The 23,885-nt window shown below is 40.9% G+C and overlaps 1 protein-coding gene across 3 annotated transcripts in view; it reads right to left on the bottom strand.

Annotated features, from left to right (window-relative positions):
• Positions 1-15,956: 15,956 nt before the first annotated feature.
• LOC124290237 (neuronal acetylcholine receptor subunit alpha-10-like) overlaps positions 15,957-23,885 on the bottom strand; it is a 29,712-nt gene continuing 21,783 nt past the window's right edge. For all 3 annotated transcript variants that reach the window (XM_046726950.1, XM_046726951.1, XM_046726952.1), the window contains exons 5-8: positions 22,466-22,920; positions 19,189-19,275; positions 18,832-18,947; positions 15,957-18,216 (exon numbers count right to left, since the gene is read on the bottom strand). In XM_046726950.1, the coding sequence (XP_046582906.1) occupies positions 17,722-18,216; positions 18,832-18,947; positions 19,189-19,275; positions 22,466-22,920 (1,153 nt within the window). In that variant the 3' untranslated portion in view covers positions 15,957-17,721. The remainder of the gene's footprint in view (positions 18,217-18,831; positions 18,948-19,188; positions 19,276-22,465; positions 22,921-23,885) is intronic.

The following is a 23,885-nucleotide window of genomic DNA, read 5'->3' as shown; positions in this document are numbered from 1 at the left end:
GTGGCAACATAGTGCAGTTACTTAACAGAAAAACACAGTTTTAGATCTCACGTTATTAGTGGATTGATCTAGGCATTCGGATGGAAAATTTCCGCCTGGGGTTTTTAAGCGTTGGTTTACCGGCTTTCAGATACACAGACGAGAGAAATATGAGATAACGGCAAGCTGAATTCTAAGTCAGCCTCTCCTTCAGCATTATGTGGATAAGTCTGCTTCTCGGGTGACAAAATGAGAATCATGGGAGACAATACAAACTTATACAGGTATAGTGCAGGGGCTTATGTAGCAAAAATGCTTCCCGTGGGAAGTGCATGTTAATTTTGGAACCACTGATAATTTTGATCAGTATTGCATATGGATTCAGAAAAAACATGGTTCCATTTTTTCTGATGATTATCAGTGTCGTTCTGGGGTAACTGAACATCGGTACCCATAATCGAACTGCAACACCAATATGAGAAAAACATATTTTTATAAAACTATCACAACATAGGCATGTAGTATGTCAAAATGTACCTTGTGATGGGTGTTTTACAACTACCATTATATATCATGAATCTCAATAATAAATTATGCATAATAATCACTATGATCATAAGTGCTTCTGCCAAAACTGAAGGTTTGTTGCAGAGGGTATGCAGTCAACCCTGCTTGTGTGTGTGTGTGTATTTATGTGTTAGCATCTTTACACAAATACTACTAGATGGATCTCAATGAAACTTTCTGGATCTCTTGGGTATGTCCCCAGGACAAATCAATTAGGTGTTGAAAAAGTACACTCTTCAAAAACAGAAACGCAAAAGCAAAATATCATTGAAAAATTTGGTCTTATTAAATTATGTAAATCAACGAAAATAAACGGTACAGGATTGAAATTATGTAGAGCAATACATTGGTATCTTGTGCACACTTCACAAGAATGATAGTCATCATAGTCATTACTGCTGTCCACGAGGTGACGTTCACCTTTTACTGCTAGAACTGCACGACACCTCCTTGACACAGATTGAATCAGTTCTTGGATGTTTCGTTGTGGAATCCTCCATTCATCCTGCAGCGTGTTGAACAACAGTTACTGTTAAAGCCTCAATGGCGGATTACGACGTTGACGTACACGTTTATCTATCTGATCCCACACATAATCAATTGGTTTCAGATCTGGGGATCTGGAGGGCCAGGGGAGGACATTGATGTTGTTATTGTCCAGGTAGTCCACTGTAGCACGTGCTGTGTGAGGTCTGGCGTTGTCCTGGTGGTACAGCTCCCTTTGGCGGTCGACAAGACGATGCACGTGAGGACAGATAATCTGGTCGATATATCTCGTGGCCTTAAGATTGCCTTGGACGAGCACCAATTCCGATCTGCAGGTGTATGAGATGGTTCCCCACATCATCACACCATCTCCACCAAATCTGTCCACTTGCCTGATGGATTTGGATGCAAAACGTTCATTGCGTGGTCTGTAGACACGTTGTCTTCTGTCACGTCGCTTGAGGGGATACCGCGATTCATCATTGGACCAGTTTCTGCCTCCAGTTTCCAAGGCTCCATGGCTGCACCGCGTTACACCACCTGACTCACGGACGTTGATGTAATCGTGTCAGAGAGGGGGCAACTCGTGGACGTCTGGCACGCATACCTACCTCTCGGAGACGGTTCCTGATTGTCTGGTCGGACATTCTCCGGGCTCCAAACCGTTCTTGTGCAGTGTCCCGGGCGGAATGATGGCAGTCACGTAGGTGGGTTACCCGGATGTAGTGATCTTGGGCTGTGTGGTGACTCACGGTCTTCCTGGTCGTGGATGGTCATTTGTCGACATGGAGTGCACAAAACGATCCCACAAACGAGGTATGGTGCTGGGATGAACGCTGAAGGTCCTCGCCACGACACTCTTGGATTCGGCAGCTTGTAATCGTCCAATGGCAATATTTCGGTGGGCACCGTTGAGACGTCCCATTTTCTCATCCAATATTTGCAAGGGTCTTGGATGAATTTGCAAGATACATTTGGGTCAAGATACATTAGGTTAATGACGGATTGATTGACTATGCAAGTTACTTAACAATGTGAAAAATATATATACTAGTGCACATTATATATTGCACTTGCATACCCCACTTGAAATATGTAGTTATGTGTTTACTGTGATATAATTTGTCACTCCTGTATTAATACATTCAGTTTGTATTGACTGCAGTTTTGGCTTTATGTCATTTGTCATTTAATTACCCAGACACGAGTTTCACTTGTGCATGACTTTATGATAGTGACATTAACCTTACCTGGGTACTATTATTACTACATAAGTGTGTCATGGTAGTATATATGATGAAATCGGAGAACACATTAATGGAATAAATGGTTTCCATTGATATAGGTCAAAACTTACAATGTTGGTGTCCGATGAAGGAAAGACAATATTTGATTAATTTATATGATTATGTCATATTTTATGTCACCAAATTGAAATTAGAAGCATATTATGTGGTTATCTCTATGTCATACATCATAAGCTGCATTTTGATATGCTACATGACTATGTTGTGATAGGTTTATGAAAACTTTGTTTTTCTCGAAATGGTGTCGCAAGCTATTTTGGGAACTCATATAAATCACCCAACAATGACACTTATAGCAAACAGAAAAAATGGAACCATGTTTTTCCTGAATCCATACATAATAGTGATTACAATTAGTATTGGTTCCAAAAATTAACATGTATTACACAAGCCCCTGCACTAGTAGTAACAAACATCTTTTATGGAACAGATGAAGAAAGAAGTCAGCTTCTGGGAGTATATTGTCTCAGATATAGAGAAGTGGGCTTGCAAGATAGTGGCATATGCAAACAATCCATATAGAGGAGATGGCCTCCTAGACTCATATATGAGGAAGTAGACCGTCATATTGAGCAAAAGGCATCCTTGCTTGTTATGAACGCTGACGTAGGCATCCATGCTAGTCATGAAAGGAGCTAAAAAGTAACTTAACTTACTGTGATTCCCTGATTTGTGATTTTAGTTCGTTAATCTTCCTGTAAACAGCTGAGTTTAACCTTAAAAGAGGACCACATTGGTTATCCCTGAAAAACCCTTACTCAATTTTCGGCCGAAATATATGGAAACAATTTAATGCAAACGTTCTCCGAAGTATCGTCTACGTATATAATATTATAATTATACGCAGGAACAAGAACACTAGTAATGCTGCCAAATTATTGATTTGGTAGAAATATTACCACAAGTAATTCACAGTAGGTCTAGTCTCTAAATCAGTTTTATATAACCTGTGTCGTAATCAATAATGACGTATTTGTTTGACTTTCAGCCATCAACGCATATTTTGATGTGAATTCACTAACCTGAAAGTAGCACCAAAATCTTTACTTATTGACCTCCCATCATGAATGGAGAGGTTTGAATGTAACTACATTTATTGAAAAAAAATCTAGCAATATTTGTTGAGGGTGTTAAATCCGCATATCAAAACGGGGTGGGGAGGCGCACGCCTCAACCTCTCATAAGTGTTGAAAACAGAGGAGAGCACAAACTAAGAGAGCAAAAAGTCAACTTAGGTTTCGGTTGTACACAATGTGTTTCTAAGAATAACAATGACGCAACACTATTGGTCCTCGATTCTGAGTGAGGACTTCACCGGCCATTTGAAAGTGTATTTTGTGAAAAGACAGTTAAAGTAAATTTGAAGCGAAATTGCGAAACTTTACGTCAACCATCACGATTAAAATCTGAGAAATCACTAGATTCTGTTGATGCTAACGATTTCTCCCTCGCTGTAAACCGTCGGATTGTTACTCGCCATGATGATATGAAGCACTGAAGGGACAATTCTGCAGTTCTGTTAAACGAATTTACTTAGTGTTTTAAGTTTGACAATTTAAAACAATCCCAGTGTGCCATACAAGTAACGCACGGGCCAGGTAAAACCAATGTTACCAAACATGTAAATTCAAAAGTAATTAAATTATCAGGTTTAGTGTAAATATAAACGTTTGCATAAAATATATCCAACTAGGGTCCCAGCTTCACAAGGCAAAGTCACTGTCTGAGTTACTATACCCACGATTATAATATAACATATATATTAAAGTATGATATACGTAGATTATGTCCTTCTTAGAACACGTTGCACCTATGCGTTCCAATATAAACAGATTCCATTCTGTATACAATACCGACTTGTGATTGAAAACATCTGAGAGGATCACTAAAAAATGGTGATGACACCAGGTGTTCACGAAAATAGATAAGCGTGCCCTCCTCTACCGGGAGTACCCGCCACATACACAACAAGCTTCAAATGGTATGACCTACACAGTTCAGCGTTACCCTCTAATACAACATCTCAGTTTCCCAATAGGAACGAGCCATACTTTCTAGACCTATAGATACAAATAACGACATGTTTCATGTCACAGAAGCCACAGCTCCTACGTCTGTGAACTGAAGTGGTAATACAGTGACATTGTACAGATTATAAATACCGTCTTGTACAGAGGCGTGAGCATGGTCTCCTCAAAATAACCGTTTTGTGTGTTTCGCTTGCGAAACTCTACTTCAGAATTATTAATTAACTACTGGAATTGAAGGTGGAGACAGTTTATTGCCAACAGCCATTTGGAATCCATTTATTTAAATTGGAGGAGTGTAATGGTTTGTGGTGTAGCTTGGTCTTTGTATAACACCTGCTTCTAAGGGCGGTAATGACAATAAACATTAGTTAGATCGGCCCACAAATGTTATTTCTGTTGGCAGTGAGCATTATAAGCATTGGCTTGTTCGTTGTGCAATATCTTCTGGTGGGAGGGATGACGATATACATTGGCTTGCTCTTTGTGCAGATAACGTCCAATCTGGCAGTGACGGAGATCACCTTTAGCACAGATATTTCTTTTGGTAGCATTGGTGATGATACGGGGAGACAATTATATTGCATAACTTCTGCTGATGCCGATAAGCAGGGGCTGTAACTTTTGCAGGATTGCATTCGCAGATTTGGTTCCAGTACATGCGCCTCTTGTGTAAGGAATGATGATTTGACTGGCCAGTGGTCGTTGTCCATTACTGTGGACTGCTGGCGGCGATGGCGATACAAATTGATGAGATGGTTGTACAGCATTGTCCAGTGTTAGAGGCAGTCAGGACAATCATTGATGGGATCGTTGTACACGACTATCTCCTGATGGTAGAGATTTTCATGCGCACTGACCAGATTGTTGGAGACATGTGGACATGATGACGATTGATGTTTACAAGGGCATCAAAGAGCTCTGACTTGTGGTTGTACAGATGACGATAAACATGATCCGAATCGCTGTGTTACATGTAACTATTGTCTAGTGGCAAGGGTGAGGAATAATTTTATAGAGTATATAATTTTATACCGGCGCGTCCAGTGTCACCAATGACGATGAGCACTCGTGTGGGAACTTGCACATAAGATGCCACAGTGATGGGGGGATTCTTGTGTGCACAAGGATCTCGTAGAACTACGCAGTGGCACATTTGTTGCACAACAATTTCTTTACGCTACCGTGAAAACATTACCCGATGGCAAAGTCGTTCTACAACATGTTTTGTTTTGTTTTTGTATTTTTCTGGAGGCTGACATTTTGGTTCTGCCGCAGAGAAAGCTTGAGCAAAACCTCACCCTCCATTGAAGTAGATCTAGTGCAGAACATATAGAGCAGGTGAACATTGAATAGTGCTTGTGTGTTGTTTGTGGTGAGAATTCTATTACATGTGAACTGAAATATGCAATGGTTTGCTTTCTCAGCTGAGAATGCAAATGTTTTCAGGGTTCTTTTTGTTTCCGGTAATCTTTATACGTATAACACCTTGAATATTACCTGCTGGCAGGCGTTTGTCCATGTTCAGGCACAAAAGGGTCGTGGACTGGATGAGGAGTGGCATCGGCTGTGACGAGGCTCCACATACAACGATCATTGGCCAATTCAGAAACTCTGCTTTCATGTGTCAGAGAGTTGTCATAGAGATGACTTGCTTGAGAACCGACATTAGGAAACAGAAACTGATACACGGGGGAATTATCAAAGGGGGGTAACTCTGAACGGTGTTCTCTCACATATACCAACCGTGACTGAAGCAGATCATTAATTCATTACTAATATGTATTTCTTTAATTGAAGGTCTTTCTATGTGTAATTAACGTGCCCGCACGTGGCAATGACGAGTCAGTCAGGGTGCAGACTACTTTACTTAATTATTAACGCTGAGAAGGTCGTATGTATTCGTGACCACCCGACACAGTCGGGATGGGAGGTGCTTTAATTGTCTCTTAATCTAGTTTGCTGATGATTGGGGCTACACAGAGAGGCGTAGATGGAAGGTGTCCAGCTTGGTTCTGGCCGGGAGACAAGGAGCGGCCGCAGTCACGTGACCTAAACAGGTACGAAGAACGCTCCTTACGTAACACCTCCCAAGTTACACCTGGCGCTCGGAAACAACACCCACCCAACCTATTTACCATGATATCATATCATAAAACATTAACACATGCGGTCTGAGTGTAGAGTGCAGGCGTCGGTAAGGACACGAGCTGCGTTGTCTTTGGCTGTCATCTTCCCCACACATCGCCACTACAATATGGATGGGCCGGCGAGGAGGCTGACGTCACGGATCCATCATTCATGACCAATGACACTGCAGTGGAGTCTACATCACACGCACATCGAGAACCATCAACATCTCCTGGACAGACATCAGTGTGTGTCTTGAACCAACACTACCCATTGCATGAAGCATGTATCGTTATGTTTAAGATCTTCTGCATATACGAATGAGCTGCTGTGCCTGTTCCCCGCTTTACATAGTAGCCAATAAATTGGCCAACTGCACTACGATACAGAACACTAAATCGTTTTGCTGACACCAGCCACCTGCCAAAATGAGTCTCCCGGTCGCACGAAAACGACTTATCGACAAAATTCGCGGGATCCTCTTCAGAACATATATAAATGCTACATTGACCTCCATATCCTCCCGTCCTTACAACTCCGGTGTATATACTGCATTAACCTCCATCGTCGCCTTCCTTATAACAGTGATGTATGTAGCATATTGACTTCCATAGCTTCCTCTCCCCCCGTCTGAGAACACGTGGTGTCATTACTCATCTTCACTGATCCACTCATATACTTTTCACTGCTTTTTATTTTGCCTTTTACGCCCAGTGGAGTCCGTTACATTCTTCGGGAAAATCGAGATCGTTTATTCTCGGGAGTTGACGTTTTATATTTACAACTGTGATAAACGTCCATACCCCACCTCTTCATATCAGTGACTCATGTATTACAGGTTTCTTACATCCTCACTCAAACCTCCACATCCAACCTCCTTACATCTGTGATTCATGTACAACAATAACCTTATATCCGACCTTGTCACACCAGTGAAGTTTGTACAACAGTAGCCTTCATATCCAACCTCCATTCACCCGTGAAGTATGTACATTAACCTCCACATCCAACCTCCTCACACCTGTGACGTATGTACATTAACCTCCACATCCAACCTCCTCACACCTGTGACGTTTGTATACCATTAACCTCCACATCTAACCTCCTCACACCTGTGACGTATGTGCATTGACCTCCACATCCAACCTCCTCACACCTGTGACGTTTGTATACCATTAACCTCAACATCCAACCTCCTCACACCTGTGACGTATGTACATTAACCTCCACATCCAACCTCCTCACACCTGTGACGTATGTACATTAACCTCCACATCCAACCTCCTCACACCTGTGACGTATGTATACCATTAACCTCCACATCCAACTTCCTCCCACCTGTGACGTATGTGCATTGACCTCCACATCCAACTTCCTCACACCTCTGACGTATGTTTACCATTAACCTCAACATCCAACCTCCTCACACCTGTGACGTATGTATACCATTAACCTCCACATCCAACTTCCTCCCACCTGTGACGTATGTACATTAACCTCCATATCCAACCTCCTCACACCTGTGACGTATGTACATTAACCTCCATATCCAACCTCCTCACACCTGTGACGTATGTATAGCATTAACATCCACATCCAACTTCCTCCCACCTGTGACGTATGTACATTAACCTCCATATCCAACTTCCTCCCACCTGTGACGTATGTACATTAACCTCCATATCCAACCTCCTCACACCTGTGACGTATGTATAGCATTAACATCCACATCCAACTTCCTCCCACCTGTGACGTATGTACATTAACCTCCATATCCAACTTCCTCCCACCTGTGACGTATGTACATTAACCTCCACATCCAACCTCCTCCCACCTGTGACGCATGTACAGCATTAAGCTATATAACCCAACCTCCATTCACCTGTTACTTATACTGCATTAACCTCCATATCCTACCTCCATACACCTCTGATGTATGTACTACATGAACTTCTACTGTGTTTCATGTTTGGCATATGAACTGCATGTAAGTCATTGACATCTCTGTCATACACCTGTGGTGCACACGGGCTGTCACATTCTGGGTTTCAGACATTTACAGGTGACTCTGGTCTTGAACCATTTGCCTTTAAACTGTATCAGTGATACATAATTTCTACAGTCAGCCGTATTGACTCAACATCAACTGTATTCGTCTGTGGTGTGAGGTTAGGGTTAACATATTGATTTCTCCAACACTGCTGACTGATTCTACAACATGTTATAAATCATCGCAGACGGTGCGTGAGTGAGGGAGTTGGGTTCATGCCACTCTGGGCAGGATATTAGTAACGTTACTGGTGTCAAATAATGTGCAATCATGACTGGGCGAATTGAACCCAAGAACATCGGATTCTGGTACGACTTACTGACGCAGTCCTGCAATAAGACGACTTGCCTAGTCCTTTATGTGACGTGTGCCTAATCCTTTCTCCTGGCGAACTTCTCCTCTCTTGATTAGTGATTAGAGTATACACAGCCACTCCCTTTCGCATACCCTGGTAAGATACAAGTTTATGTGAACTATACCCTAGGCCCTTAAACATATTTACAGTCTGAAAATCTGAAAGCGACGGCATTCGCAGTGACATGTTGTGGGTTCGAGACCTGAGTCACTCCTCGCATTCCTCGATCAGCGAACCGTGATATAGCTAAAATACCCTTGCATTCCTCCCTCAGCGAACCGTGATATAGCTAAAATACCCTTTAAAGCGGCTTTTAACGAGCACCGTGTACACGCGCGATTATTTCAACTCCTTTCTTATATAGTAAGACCTACTTTTTAAAAATAGATCATTTAATGTTGCAACATATCTTCACTCTACTGTGTGTAGAAAACCCATCAAATAACTAAATGTAACATTCGTAATAAATATTGACAGAATACAAATCCAAAATCGTTTGCAATCTCAACTAAAAGCACAGTCTGTTATTAGGAATATATGGTACATTATCGAACTGCATCAGATATCATATTTGGAAAAATCCACGACATGTCTACCAGAAATGTTTGTGAGGCGTTACTCTTGATCAAACCCTAATTAAACTTTCTTAGATCACGAAACGTTTGACACCCTAATATGTGCAGAACTGAATGGTTGAACTTTGATCCTTTCCAATCTGCACAACCAAGAACAACAATATGAACACCCAGAAAGACTGTTAGTCTGTCGTACAGACCCTGAAGTAAATATATCCAAGAAAGCCCACGCAAGTCTAGAAACTGTGTCAAGTCTAGATTTCCTCAGCTGAAAATGAAGAAAGTCTCAGGGCTCCTTTTCATTATATATATATTGTTTTACTATGAACTTGTTTTCAGTAAAATATGTTCATTTCAGAGACTAGTTGTTAGTCTAAAAGACTGTCTAAGCATCCAGATGATGTGAGTTTGTTCTTATGGAACTAAGTAAATGGTATTGACTTGCTGGAAAGTGCCCTGAAGATGAATCTAATGTTCCGCATCCCTTTTGATAGAAAAGCACGTGTAATTGGCATTAGTGCCAAAGCTAATATGTATCAGAATCCCCCTCTGCGTGGTCTGGCCAACACATAAACACCTTGACCAATATCATTGTGACACTTCGGCTCTGCTGGAGACTCAGGCTATCCAACATCCGCTCGATCATGTAGAAGTATCGTGTTGAAGTATTGTCAGCCGCGAGACAGATGGGGTGAGCAGTTTCACACTCTCCATAAGACAAGAGACTATTGTCAAAAATAGGTCAAATGTCCCTGACCTGCATCATTTAAATGTATATTTTTTTCAGCTGAACAATTGACAGCCTTTGCATGTGTTTATAAAGGGCGCCACCAGTGTGACAGGATACCCTCGCGAACACTGGTGTTATCACTATGTGATTGACATACACATGCTTATGGTATTGTTCAAGCCATAAAGAGGGAAGTTCCTGTCGTTTAATGGTATTGTGTTTGTCGTTTATTCAAGAAATGAGTTGAAGCATCTTTCCACGCGTTGGTTTCATGTGCATGATTTCTCTCTGCTGCCTGTTGATTTTCGGTACCTTCCTTGCGTATGTCCTTGTTTCACTCTGTAACGTACTGCTCTACTGTGTATGTCCTTGTTTCACTCTGTAACGTACTCCTCTACTGCGCATGTCCTTGTTTCACTCTCTAACGTACTGCTCTACTGCGCATGTCCTTGTTTCACTCTCTAACGTACTGCTCTTCTGTGTATGTCCTTGTTTCACTCTGTAACGTACTGGTCTACTGTGTATGTCCTTGTTTCACTCTCTAACGTACTCCTCTACTGCGCATGTCATTGTTTCACTCTCTAACGTACTGCTCTACTGCGCATGTCATTGTTTCACTCTGTAACGTACTGCTCTTCTGTGTATGTCCTTGTTTCACTCTCTAACGTACTGCTCTACCGCGCATGTCCTTGTTTCAATCTGTAACGTATTGCTCTACTGCGCTTGTCATTGTTTCACTCTCTAACGTACTGCTCTTCTGTGTATGTCCTTGTTTCACTCTGTACCGTACTGCTCTACTGCGTATGTCATTGTTTCACTCTGTAACGTACTGCTCTTCTGTGTATGTTCTTGTTTCACTCTGTAACGTACTGCTCTTCTGTGTATGTCCTTGTTTCACTCTGTAACGTACTGCTCTACTGTGTATGTCCTTGTTTCACTCTGTAACGTACTCCTCTACTGCGCATGTCATTGTTTCACTCTCTAACGTACTGCTCTACTGCGCATGTCATTGTTTCACTCTCTAACGTACTGCTCTTCTGTGTATGTCCTTGTTTCACTCTGTAACGTACTGCTCTACTGTGTATGTCCTTGTTTTACTCTGTAACGTACTGCTCTACTGCGCATGTCCTTGTTTCAATCTGTAACGTACTGCTCCACTGCGCATGTCCTTGTTTCACTATGTAACGTACTGCTCTACTGTGTATGTCCTTGTTTCAATCTATAACGTACTGCTCTACTGCGCATGTCCTTGTTTCAATCTGTAACGTACTGCTCTACTGTGTACGTCCTTGTTTCACTCTCTAACGTACTGCTCTACTGCGCATGTCCTTGTTTCAATCTGTAACGTACTGCTCTTCTGTGTATGTCCTTGTTTCACTCTGTAACGTACTGCTCTACTGTGTATGTCCTTGTTTCACTCTGTAACGTACTGCTCTTCTGTGTATGTCCTTGTTTCATTCTGTAACGTACTGCTCTTCTGTGTATGTCCTTGTTTCACTCTGTAACGTACTGCTCTACTGCGTTTGTGTTTATTTCACACTGTAACGTGTTGGTAGACTGGACGTGTCTCGTTGCACTATTTCATGTATTGGTACATTGCCCTTGTTTCATTTTGCAGCGTGTTGGTATACTGGGCGCATCTAATTTCTTTTTGTGCTTAATTCTTCGCTATATTATATATTGCCCGTTGGTCTATTGCACTTTCAACTGCCCTCCTGGTCTGCCTTTGATTATACTCTGTATCCAAATCCATTCAGTGTGCCAGATACGTCCGTGTGTGTGTGTGTGTGTGTGTGTGTGTGTGTGTGTGTGTGTGTGTGTGTGTGTGTGTGTGTTATGCTGTTAAACCCCGCACTAGATAATACCCCTGTTATATGACGGCAGCCCGTATATGCTGGAGCTAGGACCAGACAGTTCAGTGATCTGTACCATGACCAATGGTCCACACCGTCGAGCTATGTTGACATCAATCTAGCCACCTCACCTGACCACCCCATCGGATAGGTTGCCTTGGACCACTGTAACCCTGCACGTTTCACCTGCAGTGCAGCACGAAGGAATGACAAATACACGGAGTAGATCTAGCACCATTTAATAACTGTTTTGCAAGTATGATACACATGCAGCAATATCGTGGTCTTTGGCAAGTGTAAGACAGTGGTAAAGTGTTCCTACTGACATGCACAAGGACATAGGATATATGACATAGTGAGTCGTGTCCATCGCGTTACATGATAGTATAGGGCAGGGTGTCTTTAGTCAAGTGATAGTACACAAAAGGTGTATTATGGCACAGTTAAGCACAGGGCAGGGCGTTTTGAGGCACATCGTAGTATCTGGGAGGGAGTGATGTTGGTGATGAGATGACTTGCGATGTATGACAGCATGCACCATTCTGTCTACTGCCATAATGATGGTGGCTTGGGGGAATAATAGCGTAACGCACAGTGCTTTGTATTCAACGGGCTTTCTTGAATCAAATTATTGCAAGAACAGAAGGGTGTTTGGAGGAACATGGAAGTACAGCACAGTGTATGTCTCGCTTCAAATTACAGCATACGACACCATGTGTAGTCTAGTGTAGACTGGCGTCCAACTTGCAACGTACGACACGGTGTCGTGGGTGTATAGGGCGTCTTGTTATACGGGGGAGGTTTATCTGATACATATTTGTGTGAAACGGAAACATTTAAAACGGGTGTAATGTGTGATAAAGATATGTTGATGGACGTACTGTGTGATAAGGAAGTCTTTGAGGGGCGTACTTGTGAAACGAAAACGGTTGATGAGCCTTAGGGTGATACCGAAATCACTGAAAGGGCATTATGTGATATGGAATGAGCTGATGGAGAGTTTTGTGAGAACATCGACTGTGTTCGCTGATGCGAAAAACAGTACTGTAACGGGTTCAGTATGATGTGTCATCTGTTGCATGAAAAGATATATATTTGATATAGATATATATGTATATTTGTTGTTACAGTAGTGTGTTAACTCTGTTACATGGAATCTTAACAAGACGTTGTGATCGTATGCCATGTGTTATCTGAGTGATATAATTGTATCGTGTGTTATATGTGACATTGTACATGCACCGTGTGTAATTGTATTGTGTGCTAACATGTGATATGTGTGATGTTGTGTCCTGTGAGTTATACTGTACTGTGTGAACTGTGTTATGCATTGTGCGATAGGTATTGCGGGATCCGAGTGATATTGTATTGTGTGACATGAGTGATATTGTATTGTGTGACATGAGTATTATTGTATTGTGTAACATGAGTGATATTGTATAGTGTAACATGAGTGATATTGTATTATGTGACATGAGTGATATTGTATTGTGTGTCATGAGTGATATTGCATAGTGTGACATGAGTATTATTGAATTGTGTAACATGAGTGATATTGTATAGTGTAACATGAGTGATATTGTATAGTGTAACATGAGTGATATTGTATTATGTGACATGAGTGATATTGTATTGTGTGACATGAGTGATATTGCATAGTGTGACATGAGTATTATTGTATTGTGTAACATGAGTGATAGTGTCGTGTGGGATATGTGATGTTGCACTGGGTATGATATGAGTTGTATTGTGTTATATTAGGACGGATAATGAAAACTTGTGTCAAATGGTAACGAAGGACGCGTGTGTTGTCCAACTGAGAGATCGGATAAATGTGATGGAACAGACAGATATCAGGTAAAGCAAAATGTTGTATGAACCCACAGATATCAGTTTAAGCGAAGTGTGCTATGAACCCGCAGATATTTGGTGATGTAAAGAGCGGTATGATACCGCATATATTGGGTAAAGTAAAGAGTGGTAGGAAGCCGTATATATCAGGTGAAGAGAAGTGTGTTAGGAAACCGCAGATATCAGGTAAAGGAAAGAGTGGTATGAACCAGCAGATATTGGGTAAAGCGAAGTGTGATAGGAACCCGCAGATATTGGGTAAAGCGAAGAGTGGTAGGAAACCACAGTTGGTTCAAGCGAAGAGTGGTAGGAAACCGCAGATATCAGGTAAAGGAAAGAGTGGTATGAACCAGGAGATATTGGGTAAAGCAAAGTGTCATAGGAACCCGCAGATATCGGGTAAAGCGAAGAGTGGTAGGAACCACCAGATGTTGGGTAAAGCGAAGAGTGGTATGAACCAGCAGACATTGGGTAAATCGAAGATTGGTAGGAAACCACAGTTGGTTAAAGTGAAGAGTGGTATGAACCAGCAGATATCGGGTAAAGCGAAGAGTGGTATGAACCAGCAGATATTGGGTAAATCGAAGAGTGGTAGGAAACAACAGTTGGTTAAAGTGAAGAGTGGTATGAACCACCAGATAATTGGTAAAGCGAAGTGTGATAGGACCCCGCAGATATCAGGTATAGGAAAGAGTGGTAGGAAGCCACAAATAGCGGGTAAAGCGAAGTGTGATAGGAAACCGCAGATATTGGGTAAAGCAAAGAGTGGTACGAACCACCAGATATTGGGTAAAGCGAAGAGTGGTAGGAACCCGCAGATATTGGGTAAATCGGAGAGTGGTAGGAACCCGCAGATATTGGGTAATGCGAAGAGTGGTAGGAACCACCAAATATTGGGTAAAGCGAAGAGTGGTAGGAACCCGCCAGATATTGGGTAAATCGAAGAGTGGTAGGAACCCGCAGATATTGGGTAAATCGGAGAGTGGTAGGAACCCGCAGATATTGGGTAAAGCAAAGAGTGGTATGAACCAGCAGATATCGGGTAAAGCGAAGAGTTGTAGGAACCCGCAGATATTGGGTAAATCGAAGAGTGGTAGGAACCACCAGATATTGGGTAAATCGAAGAGTGGTAGGAAACCGCAGATTTTGGGTAATGCGAAGAGTGGTATGAACCAGCAGATATTGGGTAAAGCGAAGAGTGGTATAGACCAGCAGATATGGGGTAAATCGAAGAGTGGTATGAACCACCAGATATTGGGTAATGCGAAGAGTGGTATGAACCACCAGATATTGGGTAATGCGAAGAGTGGTAGGAACCACCAGATATTGGGTAAAGCGAAGAGTGGTAGGAACCAGCAGATGTGATGTGTCATATGGAGACGCAGATGTCGCAGAGCTGGACGCGTCATGCGGACACGCAGCTTACAGAGTAATGTGTTACTTGGGGAGGTGGCGGGAGTAATGTACATACTGGCTGTTCAGCGCGGCCGCGTTTACAATGCGTCATGCCCAGCAAATGAAGGAATAAAACTTCTGAACGATCGGAAAGAAATTAAGGAATGTAAAAGCACATGATTTACTGTCGTAGCGGAAACAAAACATTTCGCGCTCTAAATCTTAATTGCTTGTCTTCAAGGCATAAAGCGCACATATATGACATTTTACGTAGGATATTGAATATCTGAATTGCAGCATTGAGAGACATTGTAGTGTCAATATTCACAAGGCCTGTTGAAAGAAACACGGATTTATCGCACATGTTGAAACGATACTCCACACAGCTCCACATCAGAAAATCTGACAGCTGGGCCGATGTCCTTGAACAAATGCCACGTTAACTGTTCTACGTCCAAAGACTGTACTGGGCTCAGATTTGTCCTTAGCAGTTGACCTTTCGTTCCAGAGCTGACCAGTTTGTGTTTATGATTTAGCGCTGACAAATTGTTGTATATATATATATAGGGCCTCATTTTATGTAGTTTCAGGCCAAAACGTCCTGGGTACATATTATAGGTGCCTCAATGATAAACTGATAATGAATGTTACTACATCAAAGTGCCATTTTATTGCCATCCTTCTCGTTCTGTGTAACGTCAAGACGTCAAACGACAACTCCCAATGAAACACATATCAATGTCAGTCTAAAACACATCGACATCGTTGTATAAACATAATTGATATTGAATGCATTGAAATCATCTCCCTTAGGATGTTAGCTTATATTCGATTCATACTGTATCATCTTTATCTGTGAAACCTTGGTAATGTGGATCTCGTCAATCTGGAAACCCCACATTCCGAACGCTAACTATATGGTTCTTATATGTGACTGCTACCCAAGGTGTGAACTGACTCGAACATGTCTTTATTCAGACGATTCAATTTGAGTGGGATTGTCAGCTATATGTCGTTTCATTTAATATGCTATGTTGTGGTACATCAGCAGATGCTCTTGCATCACCACTATGCTATTGCTAGAATGTAAGACAGTCCAAAGAAAAAAATCTCAACGTAATGGGTTTTTTTCCTTATTGCTGGAATATGTAAAATAGCTCAGGGACAGCCATGGAACACGATCAATTTCACTACCGGAATAAGGATCACAAAAGTGGAATAACGTCGTTTGTCTAAAAAGTCACAATAATTCACTTAAAAAGGATGATCGTGGAAGTAGCAATCCCCGTATTATACTCGGCCGTCAGGGTCCTGGCGACAGTTGGACAACTACGTCTCGCTGATGAGATTAGATGAGAGCTACCAGCATCCCTTCCCTACCCTTTCAGCTTCCGTTGTGGATCATGCATATTGTTAACGACAGATACTGTAGAATGTCAAACATTAGCCCAAAAGCTTATATTGTATAAATGTCTATGTCCATAACGACACGTGCTTGTGCATGTTGCATATAGTTTGAATGTATACTAGTTAAAGGTGCCTTGTTCGCGGTTGATGATGCATCTGTTTGTCATGTAGCTGTTAACGCGTAGCTTGTAGGTCACAACACAGCGTACTTATGAAAGTGGCTGCCTATCATCCTGTACCTGTGGCATTTAACTTGTACAGTTCACAACACACGTACTTAAGAAATTAGGTTGTCCATCTTCCTGTGCATGTCCCTGTGCCTGTGCCTGTGGCTTCACAAAAGCACGTATTTGAGACACAGGTACTACAGTCTTAAGTGTCAGTGCGTGTCATGTTTAACGCTTCGTGGACAATTGTGCGTCCATATCCCCGTGTCTCTGTGTTACATATGGCTTACATAGGCACAGGCTATGACACAACTGTTCCATCTGCCTGTGCTTGTGTTTGAGCCTGTGTCTGAGCCTGTTGACTGTGCATAAATGGAACGTTGGGATCGATTCAAGTGATTTTGTCCTTCCAGATGCCTGACTTTAAAAATGGCACAGTGGTAGGCACATCTCGGATACCTATTCATGAATTATTCAAAACCAATGTTCTTCCTCACCATTTATAAATACATGTCTTACTGCACAGTCTCGATGAACGCATGATCTGCACCGTAAAATGTCATCTCTATTACTTCATTCTCAAACATTTGCCTTTCTGAATGGCAGCACATGGCACTGGTGCACAAAGATGTTTCAATGATGCATGAGTTGTTTCATATGCTCAAATATCCTTTTACATAATGATACCGCTACGTAAATATATATTTATAGCAAACAATTGTCATTACACTTGGAAGCTTTCGTAAATACCATGTCATCCACCTTAACTTTGCAGACCAAACCATGAAGCAATTTGGCATCTGGTGGAAATGTATTGATAAAGACTTCAGGGACAACGATTTTCATGTAGATTTTGCCGAAGCATCTGCCATCCTTGTGTTGGTGTACTGAACACTGAAGGTGATGATTGGAATGATGACAGCAAGTGATGCAACGATAATGCCAAAGTATATAACAAAGAAGATTCTGTCCAGAATGAGAGCAATAGCTTTCCATTCCTTCACGAGGCGTTCCCGTTTGTCCTTGTCTGAGAGCCGCTGCTTGTGACCCTGAATGAAGTCCCGTAAGTCTGACAGTTTTGTGTCAATGGAGGCCAAGAGTCCTGATGACTGTTTTAACGTATTGTCCTCTGGTAGCCCAGGGGGTGGCGCTAGATTAGAGTCTTTCTGTAGATGGACGAGAACTTCTGTCGATGCCATTGGATCATCGCTCCACTTGTTGTCAATTTCTCCCAGTTTGTCCTTCACGATTGCCCCTGGTTTGCCTGGGGAATCCGGTTTGAATGGCCGCACGAGATCGTTCATCAAGAGGACCTTTGCACACACATCAAACAATACCTGAAACACGAAGCGTGAGTTATTAGATCTAAAACATACACCATATCGTATTAGAACAGTACAAGATGGCACGGGCAGGATTATATGAAATGTGTTGAGGAACAAAAAAACAATCCATACCGTCTAGTGTACCGGGTACATTTCACTTTGTGAAATAGTATCAGATATACTTCTGGTATTGGTAATATTAAATGCGATATCTGATGGAATGTGGCATATTATTTCAATCCGATATTAAACGGCACAATTATATATATTATACAATTATATAAGTGTAGTATACTTATACAGTCGAATGATGTGTAGTATATTTATACAGTCGAATGGTGTGTGGTATACCTGATACAGTCGAATGGTGTGTGTTATAGATATACAGTCGAATGGTATGCGTTATAGATATACAGTCGAATGGTATGCGTTATAGATATACAGTCGAATGGTATGCGTTATAGATATACAGTCGAATGGTATGGATATACAGTCGAATGGTATGCGTTATAGATATACAGTCGAATGGTATGCGTTATAGATATACAGTCGAATGGTATGCGTTATAGATATACAATCCATCGGTATGTGATAACATATATGCGGGGCAAGGCACTGTCGACTCACTGATTTTGCCGGAGCGGGCAGGTTTGCTCGTTGACCATATGCTGCAAGGTTGACCACCAGCACGTTGAGGAAGGAGGACAGGGTGATGATGACCATGTTGAGGCAGTAGTAGATACCTACAACCACACGGCCATGGTCAGACATGGTGCAGTAATTGTATGGAATATTATCACAACTTGATTCTCAAGTATAAACACTTTTACAAAGCACCTTCTCAGTTATCAAGTAAAAATTCTGATTCTTAAGTTAATGTTTTACAACAACTTATTCATTTTATCGTTCATAAACATTCTCCAAAAATGTTTAAAAGTAATACATTTTCACACATTAGTGATCATACTGCAAAAATTTGATTACCTAGTACCGGCATTTTCGTTGTACCGGGAGGCAAATTTTTCTCCAAAAGTTTCAGCAGGATGAAAAACGCTATGAAGATGGTAAGCCCTGAACACAAAAGAAACATAAAATGTTGTAAACACACTTAACACAGGCCTAGGGTAAGTAGAATGTACTGTTCTGAAGCTCACCTAACTAAATTTAAGTTGTGTCACAGTTTTGCATCAGAGAGAATCATTATTTGTTATTACTATACAATCTTTAGTCATGTGGAACACACCAGTGCTGCAAGGAATATTTGAATTAGGAATACAATTTGGAATACTCGTAAACACTACTAGATATTGTTTGTGAAAGTGTACTCAATGTGTTTCAGTTTAAGTAATTTCTGTGGATAGCTATCTATGAAAGTAAGATACCAGTCCGTTTATATTTTATGTTATTTATGATCTTGAGCCCCGCACATGCTACACCCTAATTAATCACGCTGTTAAAAAGAACCCGTGGAATTGTGATCCCAACATTACGACTAAGTTGACCGACGCTGCTGGGGCTGCAACCGTGTAACTACTATAAGTATCAATCACATATTGTTATAGATACTTCTGACAAGTGACGGAGATTTTAATCATTACTAAACACTTATTGTGACTTTTGTCTCAAAGAAGTGCGATGGTGGCGGTTATATCCGATGTCTGAGCAACAAAGACATATGGTTATCATCCCCGCGGTGTTGTTTTAGCTCCGCCTGCAGCAGTGCCGGCCATGAAGGTGGTGACATCTAATTTGACTTCCCTGGCGTTAAATTTGGATTACGAGAGGGCGCAACAATCACAATTAAACGCGCGGCCAAAAACCGTAACGTCTCTTCAGAGGTTCAGACATTGCGGCAGTGTTTGGGGGAGAAGTTCATTTATGGGAAGGAGCATGACTTATGTGGCGAGTAAGAGAGCCAGGTTATAAAAACCAACATTTGAAATGATACAAACTGCCCTATCATACATTGCTTCACAATCATGGATGAAGATGACGTTCCAATGAACACCCAGCAAATACGTGAAGGAACATAGCTCATGCTGCCCTCGCGCAAGGTGAGCTGATAAAAAACTGATATCTGAAATGTCTTGGTGAACTTCTAAAAGAAATGGCGGCAAGTTATCTGTTACAGACAGCATCAAATACAAAAACTCCTGACAGGCTGAAACATATGCACACATCACTCCCAGACAGGCGTATAAATACAAAATCCCTTGACTATGGGATATCATTAAGGGAGACTGAAGCTTGTACATATAGGCAGCCCCGTTAGATACCGAGGCTTGAGACAGAAGCATATAAACATATCATTCAGACAGCAGAATATACATATATATCATTCAGACAGCAGAATATACATATATATCATTCAGACAGCAGAATATACATATATATCATTCAGACAGCAGAATATACATATATATCATTCAGACATAAGTGTGGTTACATTTACCATTCAGAAAAGGGTTTATATACACATCATTTAGACATCACTACATATACACATCATTCAGGCAATAATTACGTATATATACCCATCATTTAGACAGCACTATATCTACACATGATGCAGAAAAAGGTATATATAGACAGCATTTAGACAGCAGTATATACACATCCCATTTCAAAGGAAGATGGCCCTACAAAATCATTGTCGAATCTACGGGTGTTACATTTGTACAATACACATTTGCTATTTGTCATCTCTATAATTGACGCTATACCTCATCTAGCGAGAATAAACATTCGGAGAAAACAACGCCGTTTCCAAATATTCTGCATGGACGTCTTTCAAACGTCAATACCTCCAAAGACCATTAATATATACAGGTAAACCCCTCCAACACTATGTAACGGGCACCCATGGTTTATCTGGAACCGATCTTCTCCCTTTCAATCCCTTCGTATATCAAGCTGCATATCCCCTAATTAAATGGTACATTATACATTCCATAAAAACACATAACACATGGCCTCGTGGACGTTATCGATGGCAAAATAACACGGCACTACATTCATTTGCGAAAGTGAATTTTCATGTTTACATCTCTTTCAAGTTAATGTTTATTGAGAGGCTTCGTCAGGGAAAACCAGTTTAATCATCACAGAAGACATCAATAAAGAAACTTTGCAACACTGATCTGTATTTTTCATGACACATTGCGCTGTTTATCGACCTAATCAAATGTGTCATTTTCTCATCAGTTCATTTACAGATCCACGTGGTGATAACTGTTATCAGGTTAGAATTAACAGGCATTTTCTTTTTGTATTAGTTATTCTCATTTTCCATTTCGGTTCCACAACATTAATGGTAAGATATATTTGTGTGCCATTTATTCACTAACAGAGGAGTTAGGTGGCTTCATCTTGACGCGAGTTCACCGTGATTCTGAATTCAAGAAGCACATGGCCTCCTTAGCTTTGCCGAACTTGCCAACATGATGGCTATGTATGGAATGATAATCTGTTGTGATGAAAAGGAGAATATAGCGTCCAAGAATAAAGAAAACATTCGCATTAAAGTAATGTGTTTTATATTTCAGTGTTGTTTCGTGCTGATATTCGCATCCACATAACAATAACTTCAGTTTGAGAGCCAATACAGACACATTCACGGGAACACGGGGTGGTAGTTAAATTAGCAGATTAGTTGCATTCATCAAAAATGTCTAAAGTGTCAAATAATATTAGGCACGTAATATACCCAGGTGTGTTAGATGAATTATTCCATTGACTGCAGACATGCATGTGGTTAAAATACTACCATTAATCAAACGTGACATTGAGTGAATGGGTATGGAATATAACATTACATTGATCGAAATATAATAGAATATGAGAGCTTGTTGTCTTTGAAGTACCCCTCACATGCACGTGTGACGGAAGGCAACGATTAGTCTCTACATCTGGTGCAGTGAAAGGATGCGGGATTTTTAGAAAAAAATACATGACAAAAGAGAAGCAGATACCAAATTGCACAGACATGTCTATATCTACTAAAGGACAGCATAAAGGGAAGCAGTATTTTCTCATTAACAATATCTGGTAGCCTCTATTGCTGTTACTGGTCTTGGACTAAGTGAAGAGACATCATGCTTTGTCGTTTTACTTACATAACATTAGCAACAATGAGAAGCATGAGAATAAGTTTGGTGAATCACATTTATGTGATGGTTTAGATCTAATAAGATTTAAAATCGTGGCTCATTTTGCATTAAACGTGAATGCTATAATGACAATGAGTGAAGTATAGCATTACCAAGTTGCATCTTTGCAGGTGATTCCGGGGGAATCCAGAAGAGGATGAGAGTGATGGAGGTGAGGAGGACGCACGGCAGGATCAGGATGTAGTTGTACAGGGTGGCTCGTCTCTGGAAGATCAACCTGAAGGTCAGGTCGACGTAAGGCTCAGGGCAGCAGCTGTAGTATTTTATGTTTTTATTTGCAGGCACATCGATGATTTCCCAGGCGTTACTCGTCACGTACTCTGCGAGATCTATGAAGTCGTGGTTTTCGTAGAAAACTACATCAATTTTATGTCCATTGTAGGTCCACGACCCGAATTTCAAATGACACGATTGTATATCGAATGGAAATTTGGTCACGTCAATTTGGCAGGAACTGCGATACACGGCCTGTGGCATCCATAGAATGGAGCCATCGTGGTGGAAGACGCACAGGGACTTCCGCTGCTCGTCCAAGCGATGGTCAGCACTGGAAACATAAACACCACACGTTACATATTGCTCTCAACAGTTTGGTCAATAATGATAAACTATGCTTGTATTTACTGCAATACTCAACATGGAACAATTTAATTGATTGCTCTTAGTGAAAATATAAGTTTTTTTAATGAGATGTTACGTAAAACCGATTTCTGTGTCAATTACATCTCCATATAGATACACACATTGAGATGTCAATGCTGATGACGGTAATGTCCACAGGACATGAACAAAGTAAAAAATACAATTTTCCCTTCAAAGTCTAATAGACTCAGATTTTATATAGCTCACCTTTAACAACCTATATCAGATATCCTTTTACAGAATACCGAATAATTGTTAAAAATCATATAAATTTGCTAAGTTATCTCAAGCATGCGATGAAATATGGTTACATTAAAAAGAGGCCATTTCCCTTCATCTAGTAACAGTACATTTATCTTTGTGAGCAACATCACCACACTCATGTATATGTACAATCATATGACTGACCACATATACATACATATTAACATGGGGGAAACAGACAAACTTTTAATATATAGTATATATCAAAACTTTGTCTGCCCCCCCCCTCCCCTATGTTTATAAATACATACTTCATGGGGCAACAGACTCACTTTCTAGTTTTACTTCTATCATAAAAACAGGCAACCTTTCTGATCAGGATGATTTTTTTTTGTTCGACCAAAGGGAAAAACTTGTTTCCCATAGGTCAGAATGGGATGTGTCATAACTAATTATACATCAGTCTTGCATCAGCTGATGTTTGAAAACATTGGAAAGTTTTCATTCTTGATGAAACTGATAGGTGTATATACTTCAAGCCTACATTGATCATAGTGATTCTTTAATAACTCAGCTTGGATCAAAGTTAAATTGTGTGATACCATTAACATTAATGCTCATTGGCTTCTCCAGCGGAATTGTGTAAAGCAAGTTATCGCAACATTT

Source organism: Haliotis rubra, unplaced genomic scaffold, assembly GCF_003918875.1.
Source record: "Haliotis rubra isolate DU_JTF1 unplaced genomic scaffold, ASM391887v1 Scf46, whole genome shotgun sequence".
Taxonomy (NCBI): domain Eukaryota; kingdom Metazoa; phylum Mollusca; class Gastropoda; order Lepetellida; family Haliotidae; genus Haliotis; species Haliotis rubra.
The sequence above is the reverse complement of the archived record's forward strand: the minus strand, read 5'-3'. Positions and strand labels throughout refer to the sequence as shown.